This window comes from Sesamum indicum, linkage group LG10 (assembly GCF_000512975.1).
Source record: "Sesamum indicum cultivar Zhongzhi No. 13 linkage group LG10, S_indicum_v1.0, whole genome shotgun sequence".
Lineage (NCBI taxonomy): Eukaryota > Viridiplantae > Streptophyta > Magnoliopsida > Lamiales > Pedaliaceae > Sesamum > Sesamum indicum.
Window position 1 is genome coordinate 5,949,279 of NC_026154.1, and position 16,574 is coordinate 5,965,852.

Sequence of the window (16,574 nt, forward strand, 5' to 3'; positions counted from 1 at the left end):
CTGAGCTGTTCCCGTGCACTACAGAAGAGATCAAGTAAAAATAGCAGAATAAGAAAACAAGAATCAAACCAGAGTGTTAAAGGTCAACAAGGAAAAGGAAAGCTAATCCTAATGCAACCAACAAGAAGAAAATAGAATCCAAAGAAGCAACCAAATTTATGAACCCTTACAAGGAATCCAAATTGAACCAAGATAAAGAAAGAACAAAATCCAACAATCATAACCTGTCGTCATGAAAGTAAAGTGTAATCCCGTGTCTTGCTACTAGAACCTCGATGCCAGAAATGCCTCGAACCGTTAAAGAATGGTGCCCAAACGCTCACAGACACAAGGGAAAGGAGATGCCAGAAACAAATTACTGGAGTAAAACGGACAATTAAAGGAAGTTAAGTTGAACTAGGACACTCATGAAGAGAGAACGAGACTCCCATACAGGGAGAATAAACTCTAATCTAAGCTTATCAACTTCTTATAACTTTCTTATTTTCTTTTACTTTTAATATTTTAATTTTTAATCAAAATACAATTTAAAAATAAAAATTACTTTTTAAAATTTTTGCCAATAAATTCAGTGAATTTTAACAAACGGATGGACTTATATATTAGATGAAAGCAAACTTCAAGAGTATTAAAAATAATTTTTTAAATCATAGACGGTTTACTTGTAATTACACCAAATTTCAAAAGATGGGAGTGTAATCCGTAATTGAAAATAGAGATTCACACTATCAATATAAGAAAATTGAAAAAAAAAACTTCGACAGATGGCAACTCCACATTGGTTTGGTGCACAATGTGCAAGCGCAGAGGAGTCGAGTGGGTGCTTTACGTGATCAGCTTAATTTGCGTCCAATAAAGCAGCAGTTTTTGCAAAAAACCAATTCGTAACTCTATTTTCGCCAGCTTTTGCAATTTTGCAACAATCAAAGCCATCATCATTCACTGAACAAAACCCTAATCCTCAAACTCCGTTTCTCCAGCTGGTGGGTAGGCTTCAAATTCTTCCTTCTCTCCGACGTGTTCTTTATCTGATTGATTCAAATTTTTTTGGTTAACTTGTATTATGTTGCTGTGAATTTTTATTTTTTCCGTGATGGCAATGGGGAGTTTCTTTGTGTTTCTATGATGGCGTAATGTTGTTACATTGTGGGCTCTGCGCTGTTCTTGTTTTTTTTTTTTGGATTGAACTGAATTTTCTCTATGAATAAATTTATCTTGATCACACCTTGCTTTGAGCATGCATCTTCAGATGATCCTGTACCCTTGATTTTTCATTTTTCTACCCATTTTACTATTGAGCAGGTGATGAATTTACCGAGGAACAGAATCATAGTTCTTCTTTTGTTTGTTGTGGCAGAAAAGAAGTTTAAGAATGTTGTAAGCATTGATATTTGGTTAGCGAAGTGTAATGTAATTATCAGAAAACGTGATATTCTGTATCCTGTAATATTTCCTTATGATAAGTAAAATTTCATGTTATCGGGGCGAATTCTATGATTGAGTGGCCTAGGGGGAAGTTCCGGATGCATGTAACTGAAAGAAAATTGAGCATCTACACACAGTCCTCTTACTTTCTCTCAGTGTGGTGTTAACAATGAATTGAGATGAAAAGTTTTATAGTTTGGTTTGCTGTGTCAGTTTTCAGCCTTGATTGTTCTTGTTTTGATAATCATTTCATTGCTTTCTGGTTGTTTCTGTTAGTGGTATTTTGGTTAGTTTACTAGTCTTTGTTGTGTCGCTCCGACGTTCTTGCTTATAGTTAATATTCTTTCTCTCCTCATTGCTTCATAATGTAACTGTTAAATCACTTTCACCTTCTGACAACCTGAATAAAGTTTCCTTTATAGCTTACCTTTTGCTGCAAATGTCTGCAGTGGTTATTCCATCACTACCTGTTTCCTTATGGCTCTATGAATTTCTGGACGGACAGGTGATTTTGTCTTAGTATGGCAAAGCTTGTGGCAAAGAAGGAGCATGAGTGGGTTGAGAGAGTGAGATCAGAAGGTCCAGTTCCACATCTTCAGCCCGGTAACTGTTCATATGGTTGGACTTCTCCTCCGGGAAACGTTTTCTTTGTTAGAGGACCGGAATACCTGAAAACAAAGGTCAAGATCCCTGGTGGAGATTATCTACTGAAGCCACTAGGTTTTGACTGGATTAAAGGACCAACAAGGATTTCAGAGCTGCTGAATAATCCAAAAAACCGTGTCAGGAGAGCTCTTGAGGAGGAATGTTCAAAAGGTCATAAACCTTTTGTTTGGGCTTTCAATTTACAAGTCCCAAGTAAAGATAATTATAGTGCTGTTGCCTACTTTGTGGCTACGGAACCTAGCCAGGAGGATTCATTGATTAGTCGATTCCTGAAAGGTGATGAAGGATTTATGACTTCAAGATTAAAAATGATAGCCAACATTGCAAAAGGCCCTTGGATTGTGAGAAAAGCAGTTGGCGAGCAGGCTATCTGCATTATTGGCCGATCACTTTCTAGCAAGTATTGTATAGGAGAAAACTTCATAGAAGTTGATATAGATATTGGATCTTCAATGGTTGCAACTGCTGTTGTTCACCTAGCATTTGGTTACTTGACAACACTTACTGTTGATCTAGCTTTTCTTATAGAGGGTCAAAGTGAGTCTGAGCTGCCAGAAAAAATCTTAGGAGCTATAAGATTCTCTGAGCTTGATGTTGCTTCAGCAAGGCATATTGAACTGACATATGAAGATAGCATGGGGAGTGTGCCCTCATCTCTGCCTACAAGATTTTGGAAGTCTATTGGGCAGGGAATCTCTATTGTCCTTCCAAGTGCTCGAGATAGTGGTTCGAACTTAAGTGCTTCATATGTGAACAGGGCTGTTGATGATAACAGGAGTAGTGGAGATGTTAACAGGCAATAGGTATTACTTTTTACAACACTGACTTAAATTAGAATCTCAGGTTGAATACTTCTGACCTAGGCGATTAAAGTCGTAAAATTTCCTCTGCCATGAAAGAAATCATGACTTTGGTGTCTTAAACGGTGATATCACTCACTGGAAGTAGCTGGGATGTCACTGATGACCACTTATACAACATATGCATATGATATAGTTTTTCAATGGACATGTTTTCACCTTCTCCCTTCCTCAACTTCTGTTATGTACCTTTTCCGCTTTTGCTTGCATTTTTTCAATATTATTATATTCCCATAGTCTATCAATATTTATTTCTCCTACTTTTTACATTCATTTCCAAAGCTCCAAAATCTTAGTTTCAAATGTTCCTCAAGTGTAAAATTTCATTCTTTTAAGCCAAAGGTTTTCATATGAGGAAGCTCATTTACATTTAGATTCCTCAAAATCTTATGCTCCTCACTTTCTCCATTTTCAACCAAACCAGACCTTAACCCATCTTGGCCTTAGCTCAGATGCACTGTGTTCCAGCCTGTACTTGTAGATGTTGTCTTGCTTTCTGCCTAAAAGAATCATGCACTTGCTAGCCATCTGGACCCCTAGCTGGAGAAATCATAAAAACCATAGCTTTTAGATGGAAGGTAACAAGCCCTAGAAAGGCTGTGGACATCTATCAATCCATCTGGCCATTGTTGTTCCAGCAATCCATAATTAACTAAAGTAGAACATGTTATTACCTTAGTAATGGTTCTCAATTGTGGTAGGTAATAGAAAAATCGTAGTTTATTTCTCATGCACTTGAAAATATTCTTTCTTGAAGGTCATCTTAGTATAGTTCTATTGAACATTCTATTAGGGTCTCTTGTATATGCTTTTCACTTAGATAATATTATGTGCAAACATGTTTTTCTGTTATGTAAATGCCATTCATGGAGATATCATGCATTTTACATCGTTTTTATACTGCAGCGTGCACCTTTTGCTGATCCACTATTCTTTCAACTAATCTCAGTTATATTCGCTTGAAATTTTGGTTTCTTGTTTAAAAACAAAGCCTAATCATTTTAAACATTTGCAGATCTCCTAACTGCTACGTTAACAGCGGATTTTACTGATTAAATATCGCTGAAATACTCTCCAATTAGGTAAAAGTGTTTTATCCAGTGCTTTATGCATCCATCTGCTATCTGGTCATACTTTTCGTTTTATCTATTCCTTGCTGTGTAATGGGAAGAATCGACATGGCCGTGTAATTATACGATTCTTGTGTTCATTATTTTTCATTTGTTGATATAATATTATCATTATTTCTTTGAGGACTCATCATTGATATCATTATCTAACAAACTCGGCCTCCGTCTATCCGGACCCGATTGATTGCAGGCAAAACTATATAAATGTTTTTCATATCTGTCTGTTTGCACACACGCCTTTGTGTTTATTTATTTCAGATAATGCATATGTTCATTTTCAATTTCGAAGTTATATATCCCTACACAAGAATGAACTTTCAGTGTGTCTGTGTTTTTATTTATTTATTTATTTATTTTTGAGAATGAACTCTTTAGTTTTCCCCTTTGTTCATGCAGATATTATATATGAAGTACATTTTTCACTTGAAAAAGGGCTATTGTAATTGGTTTTCTGTGTATTAGTCCATCCACTCAGTCTTGGTTTTGCAATTACCTTATTTTTCCCCATTATAATATATTTTTTTCCCTTGTCTATTTGTATGTCATTCTTAGTGGTCATTGTTTGGCGAAATCTTAGCATTAGTCCCTCATCTCTTTTTTTTATCCCATTTTAGTCCTTAATCTTTCAAATACATCGTATTAGTCCCCCGGCTCCTAATATCTCTTATTAGAGTTCTCGACAAATAAATTTTAGGTTGCATTTGGATCGAAAAATTTTAAATCCATCATAACAAATTCTCTAGATATGTTTGGATAATTTTAGATGTAAAGGATTTTAAATTCTTCCATTTTAATTTTGAACTACAGTGGATGCATCAATCCAAATACACCTTAACAGAATTTAAATTACAGTGGATGCAATATTCTACTAAAAGGGGGTAAAATTGAAAAAATTATAAAATTGTTATATTAGTCCTTTATATAATATCATTATAACACATTAGGAAAAAATACAAACAACTCCCGTGATATTGCAAATGAGCAAATTATCCCCCTTTGGAATAAAAAAAATTACAATTTACCCTCCCATGTTTAGAGGGTAAATTGCTTCACTTTAATTAATACAGGGAGAAATTATTTTTTTTTTTTCGTGAGAGATAATATGTTCATCTGCAATATCTGATCCGGCTCGAAATCGCAGCTCACTCTCCAAGCTTGTTATCTACCTTCTGTTCCCGTCCACCGATATTCTGAGAATGAGAAACAAACGTTACTTAGCTGGGAAGAGTCCCGGCGAATACACTCCGACGCTTAAGTCAGTTTTCATCAAGATAAAAATTAATCTTCACAGAAAAAACCCTCAAGAAAATCCTCTCTCTTTCGCAGTCCTCCTCTCAATTATCCAAAATGAAAAAAGAAGAAAAATTACCTTCTTCCTTGGGATTTTCTCCCTCTTATGCTAATTGCACCCACGTCCCCCTGACATGCTTTTTCATGTCCTCATGTCTACTCTCCCCATTACGCAAATGGTGTTAAGTGTCCGAGGTTATAGGCATTAATTATGCCATAAATACGTAACACTCAAGGGGTTGACTCTTGGTCAAATACCTTCAAGGCGTGAAGTCCTTTTTACCCTTCTTCAGGAGGATATATTGGTCTTTTCCGGAATTACCCTCATCATTACTCCCCCACTTTTCGAATGACATCACTCCAGAAGTCGAAAAGTCTCATCCGACTGTTGGGCTGGTGATCTCGGAGTGTTTTCGAGCTTACACGTGTCACTCATCGTCCCCTTTCTGCGATTTATACCTTTTCGCAGTACAGATGTCGCTTGTTGATTGGACAACGGACAAATTTGAAACCGCCTTCCTCGTGATATATATACGAATTCATTTCAAATTGTCCTTCTCCTCCCACATATACTCCTCGACGCTGCTGCATTGAAGAGTTTAATCTCCAATTGTTCTCTCCAGTTGCTTCTTCGTCAACCTTCTTCGTCAACTTTCGATCCTCACCTCCATTGACAGGTACCATGTCTTCTCCTAATACTTCTGACATAGGGTCTAATTCCACTGCTGTTTCTTCCTCCACTCCATCCAATATACTTCTTAGAGATTTAGTGCCTTCTAGACATAGATTCCGCCCCCCTACTCCCTCGAATAGGTCTAATTCTAACGAAGACCCTGCACCTGAGTATTCTCAATCTACGTTGCAGCGAAACCCTTGGATGGGGATATCTAGTACTGTAAAGTTACAAATTCAAAATATAAGGGACAAGTTTTTTATCCCCTCTAACTATGAAATAATTATTCCTCGACCTACCGATCGTATGCACCAGCCTCCTCCCGGCTTCTGTTCTTTTTCCTTGCAACATTTTGAAGCAGGATTGCGTTTTCCCTTGGCTCCTTGTGTAGCCCATATTTTGCACCACCTAAATTTATGCCCTATGCAATTGTCTCCCAATTCTATTCGGCATTTTATCCTTTTCGTCATTATCATGCGAGTACATAGGTTTGAACCAAGTTTTGAAAACTTTTGGTCACTGTACTCCTTTACGACTTCTGCACGATCCGGGGATGCCGGTTTTTTCTATCTAACATCTCGCAAAGAGTGTAGGTTTCTTGATCCCCTTGCTTCCAATGTTGGTCCTTGGAAGACAAAATTCATCTTTGTCAAAACTCCTCCGAGTCGTGAGTGGCCCTTTTCTCTTGATTGAAAGGTAGATAAACCTACCCCTGTGATCGAAGGTGAGGGCTTATATGGGGACCAAATAAGCAGCATTACCACCTATCGGTATAATCCGAAGAAGATTTTAGTAGAAGAGATTCTCTGGCTTGCTCACTTAACTCCTGCTCCCCTCCAGGTGGAGGGTTCCTTAGGTGATACGATTTCTCACATCTTATTTCGTCTGGTATAGTAACTTTTTAACTGAATCCTTCTCTATTTGCAGTGAGCATGGTGAGTCAAGCTCGCATTAATCGGCGTCTTCGAGCCCAATTCGAAGCTCGTGCTCGTGCTACTGCACCCCCTGCCTCCTCTCTTCAGCCTACCCCCGGGGCCTCCTCAACACCCGACGCTGACATTCCCCAAGTCCCCGAGCCCACTCCTATCGAAGTTGGTAACGAAGAGACCCAATCAAGGGGCTTTCGTCAACCTCAATCCGCAATCCCTTCAATTAGTGCGAGGTCGCAAGATCGCCCCCTGAATGAAGAAGATCTTGCTGAAACTTCGAGAAAGCGGAAATCTCGTGGTAAGTCCCCCCTTCGACCCAACTCGATTAGAACACGATCTCAATCTGGCGAGGTGGGATTACCCTCTGAGGAGACTAGGCTAGAGGAAGAGAGAGATATGAACATGCTGCGGAGTATCACGGAGTGTTGGAGGACCACTCGGTTAGACCTACGTGGTCCAGATCATCCTATAGCTCAATTGGAAGGTGAGAAATGGGTTCTGGACTGGCAGATCTCTCGAAGTTCTGCCTTTAGAACCCGATCGGGTCAAGATTCTTGGGAGCTGTACGATGCAAGCTGCCTCCCTTGCGACCAAGCTGCTCTTTTACATACCCCCTTCACCAGAATGGAAGAACACTGTGCTCATTCCCTAATTCAGGTATCTCTTCTTTTGTTTTCTTCTCTATACTTTACCCTTTTTTGACGCTCACTTTTTCTTGCTAGACGGCTAACTTCATTCGAGGCTTAACTCTAAAATGTGCTGGTTTTCGTCAAAACCATCTCTTAGCTGATCGCACAAATCGAGAGTTGAGAGCCCAAATTACTGCCTTCAATGCTAAAGACGAAGAATGGTTGAGGTCGAGGTCGTTGATGGAAGCCCGCATCAAAGAGCTAGAGACTCAGATGGCTTCTGAGGCAGAAAAAGCGGCTGCAATTGGGGAGAAGAGAGGTTTTGAGGCTGGCCATGCAGCGGGAAAAATTGCAGGGGCCATTGAAAGTCGCGAATCCTTTCTTAAATCCGAAGAGTTCGCATAGCAGGTTCGTGAAACTAGCCTTAACAGTGTCCGGGACTTTCTGAAAACCTCCACTTTTGACACAGCCGTTGAAATTAAGGCAGCCGACTACCTGATGCAAGGATTTGATCGATGTAAGTCCCAAGCTACTCTTCTCCATGGCTTTGCTCCTGGTTTTGATGTTTATCGCCTCAATCCTTGCCTCGATGCTAACCTCCAACCTCTACCCGATGAAGATGACTCCCCCGCTGCTGACAATGATGAATTTTTTGTTCTTTTAGGCGAAATAGAAGATATGTAACTCAGTCCTTGGAGTCTTTGTTATTTTGTTTAACTTTTCTTCTTCTGAACTTTTCGCTTGTGATCATGATAATTGATCTTTCACAGATTCAATCTATATCTTTCATATAATTTACTCGTATAAATCATAGAAGAACTATTTCTTGAAATTCTTAGAACTTAATTAATCTTTCACAGATAAAGAAAAGAACTTTATTTGCCTTTTCCAGGCCATATTCTAACCTTTCACATGTTACAACATATGTCAGTCTTCTACAGACTATACGTTCATAATCTTTCACAGATTATTCTATCCCGTAGCTGATACCCTTTAATTAACTAGTCTTTCTCAGGCACTCATCTAAGGATATTCTAAACATAGAATCTTTTAAGATTCTGTATGTTCCACGGTCGTGGTACTTCATTACCTTGAGTATCTTGTAACTTATATGTCCCTTTTCCCATGATCTCAATGACTTTGAAAGGTCCTTCGCAATTGGGATCGAGCTTCCCAACATGCTTTGAAACCTCCACCTTTCTTAATACCAAGTCTCCCACCTGCAACGATCTGGGTTTTAAATTCTTGCTATGACCTCTCAGCATCAGACTTTTGTGGTGCAGCATCTTTACTCGCGCTGCATCTCTTTTCTCTTCCACTATATCCATGTCGAATGCTCGTTGTCCTCTGTTCCTCTCGAGGTCGAAGCTTACAAGCCTCTCGATTCTTCACCTATTTCTGCAGGAATTACAGCTTCAGAACCATAAACTAAAGAAAAGGGAGTTTCACCTGTTGAAGTTCGAGGAGTCGTTCTGTAAGCCCATAGTACTCCCGGGAGATCGTCACTCCATTCTTTCTTTGAACTCAACCTAGCCTTCAAATGCTGCAATATAGTTCTGTTCGTTACCTCTGTTTGACCATTCGATTGGGGATGTCCTACCGCAGTAAAGTTTTGCTGTATCTTCAATTCCTGGAGCCATGCAGTTATCTTTCTACCTTGGAACTGTGTCCCGTTATCAGATATCAACACCCTGGGTATTCCAAACCTGCACACTATGTTTTTCCATATAAAATTTATAGCTTCTCTTTCGGTGATTTTTGAGACAGCTTCCGCCTCCACCCATTTAGAAAAGTACTCCACTGCTACTATGAGAAACTTCTTTTGAGCTCGAGCTGGAGGGAAAGGTCCCAGTATGTCTATACCCCATTGGTCGAATGGGCACGTAACTGAAACAGGGGTCATTGGTACTGCATGTGTGTGAATCTATGAGGTAAATTTCTGGCATTTCTCACACCTTCGTACGAAGTCCTTGCAATCCTTCATCAATGTCGGCCAAAAATACCCCTGCCGGGTTACCTTCTGGGCCAACGATCTGGCCCCCGAATGGTTCCCACAGCTACCTTCATGAATTTCTCGCAGAACTGTACCTATCCTGTGGATCATCCAAACATTTGAGAAGAGGTCCTTCTATTGTTCTTTTATATAACTGAGTCCCTACTAACGCAAATCTCAGAGCTTTAAACTTTACGCGTCGAGCATGCCCAAGGTCAGCAGGTAAGACCCCCTCTTTAAGGTACGCTGTGATATCTTCTATCCATGGGCATTTGAAGTTACCACGTTAGTTTCCATCCCTTCTAAGATCGCTGATCGTTCCTTTATCATCACTGTGATTTTTAGTTTCCATCCCTTCTAAGATCGCTGATCGTTCCTTTATCATCACTGTGATTTTTCTGTCCTTTATCCTTGCTAGTGTAGCCCCTAGCTTTGATAAGGCATCGACTCTTTTATTTTCTAGCATTAGAGGATCCATCCACGTGCAACATCCATGTTCTTGGATCCTCTGGGGCACCGGATATTTCTATCACAAAGTCAGCTAAAATCTGGGCTTTTTCTGCTGTTCGACTCTGATGCCTTATCAAAGCTAGGGGCTACACTAGAAAGGATAAAGGACAGAAAAATCACAGTGATGATAAAGGAACGATCAGCGATCTTAGAAGGGATGGAAACTAACGTGGTAACTTCAAAATGCCCATGGATAGAAGATATCACAGCGTACCTTAAAGAGGGGGTCTTACCTGCTGACCTTGGGCATGCTCGACGCGTAAAGTTTAAAGCTCCGAGATTTGCGTTAGTAGGGACTCAGTTATATAAAAGAACAATAGAAGGACCTCTTCTCAAATGTTTGGATGATCCACAGGCTAGGTACGTTCTGCGAGAAATTCATGAAGGTAGCTGTGGGAACCATTCGGGGGCCAGATCGTTGGCCCAGAAAGTAACCCGGCAGGGGTATTTTTGGCCGACATTGATGAAGGATTGCAAGGACTTCGTACGAAGGTGTGAGAAATGCCAGAAATTTGCCTCACAGATTCACACACATGCAGTACCAATGACCCCTGTTTCAGTTACGTGCCCATTCAACCAATGGGGTATAGACATACTGGGACCTTTCTCTCGAGCTCAAAAGAAGTTTGTCATAGTAGCAGTGGAGTACTTTTCTAAATGGGTGGAGGCGGAAGCTGTCTCAAAAATCACCGAAAGAGAAGCTATAAGTTTTATATGGAAAAACATAGTGTGCAGGTTTGGAATACCCAGGGTGTTGATATCCGATAACGGGACACAGTTCCAAGGTAGAAAGATAACTGCGTGGCTCCAGGAATTGAAGATACAACAAAACTTTACTACGGTAGGACATCCCCAATCAAATGGTCAAACAGAGGTAACGAACAGAACTATATTGCAGCATTTGAAGGCCAGGTTGAGTTCAAAGAAAGAATGGAGTGATGAGCTCCCGGGAGTACTATGGGCTTACAGAACGACTCCTCGAACTTCAACAGGTGAAACTCCCTTTTCTTTAGTTTATGGTTCTGAAGCTGTAATTCCTGCAGAAATAGGTGAAGAATCGCAGAGGCTTGTAAGCTTCGACCTCGAGAGGAACAGAGGACAACGAGCATTCGACCTGGATATAGTGGAAGAGAAAAGAGATGCTGCACCACAAAAGTCTGATGCTGAGAGGTCATAGCAAGAATTTAAAACCCAGATCGTTGCAGGTGGGAGACTTGGTATTAAGAAAGGTGGAGGTTTCAAAGCATGTTGGGAAGCTCGATCCCAATTGCGAAGGACCTTTCAAAGTCATTGAGATCATGGGAAAAGGGACATATAAGTTACAAGATACTCAAGGTAATGAAGTACCACGACCGTGGAACATACAGAATCTTAAAAGATTCTATGTTTAGAATATCCTTAGATGAGTGCCTGAGAAAGGCTAGTTAATTAAAGGGTATCAGCTACGGGATAGAATAATCTGTGAAAGATTATGAACGTATAGTCTGTAGAAGACTGACATATGTTGTAACATGTGAAAGGTTAGAATATGGCCTGGGAAAGGCAAATAAATTTCTTTTCTTTATCTGTGAAAGATTAATTAAGTTCTAAGAATTTCAAGAAATAGTTCTTCTATGATTTATACGAGTAAATTATATGAAAGATGTAGATTGAATCTGTGAAAGATCAATTATCATGATCACAAGCGAAAAGTTCAGAAGAAGAAAAGTTAAACAAAATAACAAAGACTCCAAGGACTGAGTTACATATCTTCTATTTCGCCTAAAAGAACAAAAAATTCATCATTGTCAGCAGCGGGGGAGTCATCTTCATCGGGCAGAGGTTGGAGGTTAGCATCGAGGCAAGGATTGAGACGAGAAACATCAAAACCAGGAGCAAAGCCATGGAGAAGAGTAGCTTGGGACTTACATCGATCAAATCCTTGCATCAGGTAGTCGGCTGCCTTAATTTCAACGGCTGTGTCAAAAGTGGAGGTTTTCAGAAAGTCCCGGACACCGTTAAGGCGAGTTTCACGAACCTGCTGTGCGAACTCTTCGGATTTAAGAAAGGATTCGCGACCTTCAATGGCCCCTGCAATTTTTCTCGCTGCATGGCCAGCCTCAAAACCTCTCTTCTCCCCAATTGCAGCCGCTTTTTCTGCCTCAGAAGCCATCTGAGTCTCTAGCTCTTTGATGCGGGCTTCCATCAACGACCTCGACCTCAACCATTCTTCTTCTTTAGCATTGAAGGCAGTAATTTGGGCTCTCAACTCTCGATTTGTGCGATCAGCTAAGAGATGGTTTTGGCGAAAACCAGCACATTTTAGAGTTAAGCCTCGAATGAAGTTAGCCGTCTAGCAAGAAAAAGTGAGCGTCAGAAAAGGGTAAAGTATAGAGAAGAAAACAAAAGAAGAGATACCTGAATTAGGAGCACAGTGCTCTTCCATTCTGTTGAAGGGGGTATGTAAAAGAGCAGCTTGGTCGCAAGGGAGGCAGCTTGCATCGTACAGCTCCCAAGAATCTTGACCCGATCGGGTTCTAAAGACAGAACTTCGAGGAGAGATCTGCCAGTCCGGAACCCATTTCTCACCTTCCAATTGAGCTATAGGATGATCTGGACCACGTAGGTCTAACCGCGCGGTCCTCCAACACTCCGTGATACTCCGCAGCATGTTCATATCCCTCTCTTCCTCTAGCCTAGTCTCCTCAGAGGGTAATCCCTCCTCGCCAGATTGAGATCGTGTTCTAATCGAGTTGGGTCGAAGGGGGGACTTACCACGAGATTTCCGCTCTCTCGAAGTTTCAGCAAGATCTTCTTCATTCAGGGGGCGATCTTGCGACCTCGCACTAATTGAAGGGATCGCGGATTGAGGTTTACGAAAGCCCCTTGATTGGGTCTCTTCGTTACCAACTTCGATAGGAGTGGGCTCGGGGACTTGGGGAATGTCAGCGTCGGGTGTTGAGGAGGCCACGGGGGTAGGCTGAAGAGAGGAGGCAGGGGTGCAGTAGCACGAGCACGAGCTTCGAATTGGGCTCGAAGACGCCGATTAATGCGAGCTTGACTCACCATGCTCACTGCAAATAGAGAAGGATTCAGTTAAAAAGTTACTATACCAGATGAAATAAGATGTGAGAAATCGTATCACCTAAAGAACCCTCCACCTAGAGGGGAGCAGGAGTTAAGTGAGCAAGCCAGAGAATCTCTTCTACTAAAATCTTCTTCGGATTATACCGATAGGTAGTAATGCTGCTTATTTGGTCCCCATATAAGCCCTCACCTTCGATCACAGGGGTAGGTTTATCTACCTTCCAATCAAGATAAAAGGGCCACTCACGACCCGGAGGAGTTTTGACAAAAATGAATTTTGTCTTCCAAGGACCAACATTGGAAGCAAGGGGATCAAGAAACCTACACTCTTTGCGAGATGTTAGATAGAAAAAACCGGCATCCCCGGATCGTGCGGAAGTCGTAAAGGAGTATAGTGACCAAAAGTTTTCAAAACTTGGTTCAAACCTATGTACTCGCATGATAATGACGAAAAGGATAATATGCCGAATAGAATTGGGAGACAATTGCATAGGGCATAAATTTAGGCGGTGCAAAATATGGGCTACACAAGGAGCCAAGGGAAAACGCAATCCTGCTTCAAAATGTTGCAAGGAAAAAGAACAGAAGCCGGGAGGAGGCTGGTGCATACGATCGGTAGGTCGAGGAATAATTATTTCATAGTTAGAGGGGATAAAAAACTTGTCCCTTATATTTTGAATTTGTAACCTTACAGTACTAGATATCCCCATCCAAGGGTTTCGCTGCAACGTAGATTGAGAATACTCAGGTGCAGGGTCTTCGTTAGAATTAGACCTATTCGAGGGAGTAGGGGGGCGGAATCTATGTCTAGAAGGCACTAAATCTCTAAGAAGTATATTGGATGGGATGGAGGGAGAAACAGCAGTGGAATTAGACCCTATGTCAGAAGTATTAGGAGAAGACATGGTACCTGTCAATGGAGGTGAGGATCGAAAGTTGACGAAGAAGCAACTGGAGATTAAACTCTTCAATGCAGCGGCTTCGAGGAGTATATGTGGGAGGAGAAGGACAATTTGAAATGAATTCGTATATATATCACGAGGAAGGCGGTTTCAAATTTGTCCGTTGTCCAATCAACAAGCGACATCTGTACTGCGAAAAGGTATAAATCGCAGAAAGGGGACGATGAGTGACACGTGTAAGCTCGAAAACACTCCGAGATCACCAGCCCAACAGTCGGATGAGACTTTTCGACTTCTGGAGTGATGTCATTCGAAAAGTGGGGGAGTAATGATGAGGGTAATTCCGGAAAAGACCAATATATCCTCCTAAAGAAGGGTAAAAAGGACTTCACGCCTTGAAGGTATTTGACCAAGAGTCAACCCCTTGAGGGTTACGTATTTATGGCATAATTAATGCCTATAACCTCGGACACTTAGCACCATTTGCGTAATGGGGAGAGTAGACATGAGGACGTGAAAAAGCATGTCAGGGGGACGTGGGTGCAATTAGCATAAGAGGGAGAAAATCCCAAGGAAGAAGGTATATATCATAGGGGATAAATTGCATTAAGCCCTAACACATTATCATCTTATTTGAATGAAACAAAATAAAACAAAAAAATTAAAAAGACCACAAGACCATGTATAAAAGAATGTTATTGCAATGACCACAAAATGAAATATATAACCTGATGCAAATAAATAAGTGACATTATAATGACATCACCTCGTTTAGAATATATATTATTTCATTTTCTTTTGGTCAATATCAAAATTTCAAGATTTTGAAATATAATTTGTTTTACATATGTGAGATCAATCCCCATATAAAACTAAATGATGATCATTTCGAGATTTGAAGTCCTGCCACTCCCTAAGGATTTTCTGAGTTTAAACTCAAGGAGCAGGATTTGCATTACATAAAATTAAATAAAACATTTTTCAGTAAAACTGTTTAATATTATAATTCAATTTGAAGAAAATCTCAAATACTTCTTTTATTGGATGAGCATTCTTTGTTAGATCGAGCTTTTCCTGATGTAAGGAAAAATATTTAAATAAGAGAGTTTTTTTTTGGTAAAAATCATCGTTTTGATTATTTTCTCTACCTCTTTCTTTATCCACCCAAACAAGCAAAACGTGTCCATTTATATATATTTGTAATTTATTAAACAATTTACATGAGTTTGGTATCACATATTTCAATGAACGCGCGTAATTATGATATTATATATACATATATATTCACATGATTTGGCTATATAATGTATCAAAATATTAGTAATTCATTGATTTTTGCAAAAGTTGTAAAAATCAGCTTAGAAGACATTTAGTTGGCCTACTCTAAAGAAGAATGCCGTACAATTGGTAAGAAAATGAGAAATGAGAATTGTCATAAATTCGCCAATGTAACACACACACACACAACCATGGAGCGAAGGTCAAGTACAATGCTCTTGCGTAACCCTTCAACCATTAGGGAATAGATTTGGTGGGACTTTTCCCACCATCACGATGATCGATGAAGTTTTTACAGTGGTCATTGATTACTTCACCAAATGGATAGAAGTAGAACTTTTAGCAAAAATCCTCGAGGTAAACAGAAGTAATCAATCATTTTTTGCTTCATAAGCTCAAAAACAAGCTTGGAGTAACTTACGTGAATGGGTGTGTAGCAATATCAACCTCCAATCTGCAGCTTCAGACTTCATCTTTAACAGCAGCAACTCACCTGGAGATGAAGCTGTCTTTTGCCTATTTGTAAAATCGTGTTTCTCTGTTTTACGTTTTTTATAAGTAGATAGGCAGTTTATTTCTTTATCAGTCGACATCCAACTGGCACACACGTGGACTTGTTAGTTAGGAACAGTTATCTTCTTCCTCTTCTTTGTTTCAGTCTGTATATATAGCTCAACAACTTTGTAACAATTTCAGTTTTTCAGATGAATGAAGACAGGCATTCATTCTTGATTTTCAGCATGTATTTTCTCTTTTCTGCAATTCATGCTTTCTCACATGGTATCAGAGCCTTCGGTTGAAGGTCTCTGGATATCTAAATTCAATACAGATACTTGATACAATTTCTCTGCAAATTTGGGCGAAAATGGCAGAAATGTCTACTACCTCGACACTACCTGAGAGGCTGCAGCTCCATTGGTCTGATCACCCAAGAATGGCGCTGGTAAGCACGCCCCTCAATGGAAATAATTACCTCAATTGGAGCTTCGGAGTTAAACGTGCATTGCGTGCAAAGATGACACTCGGTTTCATCGATGGAACATCTGTGAAACCAAACGCAAATGATCCCCATTTTGAATAATGGATTAGAGTGGATACTATGGTTACCACCTGGATTTTAAATCCGATATCCAAAGATGTAGTAGAAGCATTTATGTACGCAAAATCTTCGAGAAATCAGTGGTAAGACCTTGAACAACGCTATGGTGAATGCAATGGACCGC

General features: G+C 40.1%; 1 protein-coding gene across 4 annotated transcripts; it reads left to right on the forward strand.

Moving 5' to 3' along the window:
* Positions 857 to 4,199, forward strand: LOC105172016 (protein ENHANCED DISEASE RESISTANCE 2-like). 4 transcript variants are annotated; one of them, XM_020697203.1, is made up of 3 exons: positions 857 to 987; positions 1,875 to 2,894; positions 3,967 to 4,199. In XM_020697203.1, the coding sequence occupies exon 2, from the start codon at positions 1,947 to 1,949 to the stop codon at positions 2,892 to 2,894; it is 948 nt and encodes a 315-aa protein (XP_020552862.1). In that variant the 5' UTR covers positions 857 to 987; positions 1,875 to 1,946; the 3' UTR covers positions 3,967 to 4,199. The 4 variants fall into 4 exon arrangements, with proteins under 4 accessions (XP_020552862.1, XP_011091644.1, XP_020552861.1 ...); XM_011093342.1 differs by having other exon boundaries at positions 1,931 to 2,894; XM_020697202.1 differs by having other exon boundaries at positions 857 to 983.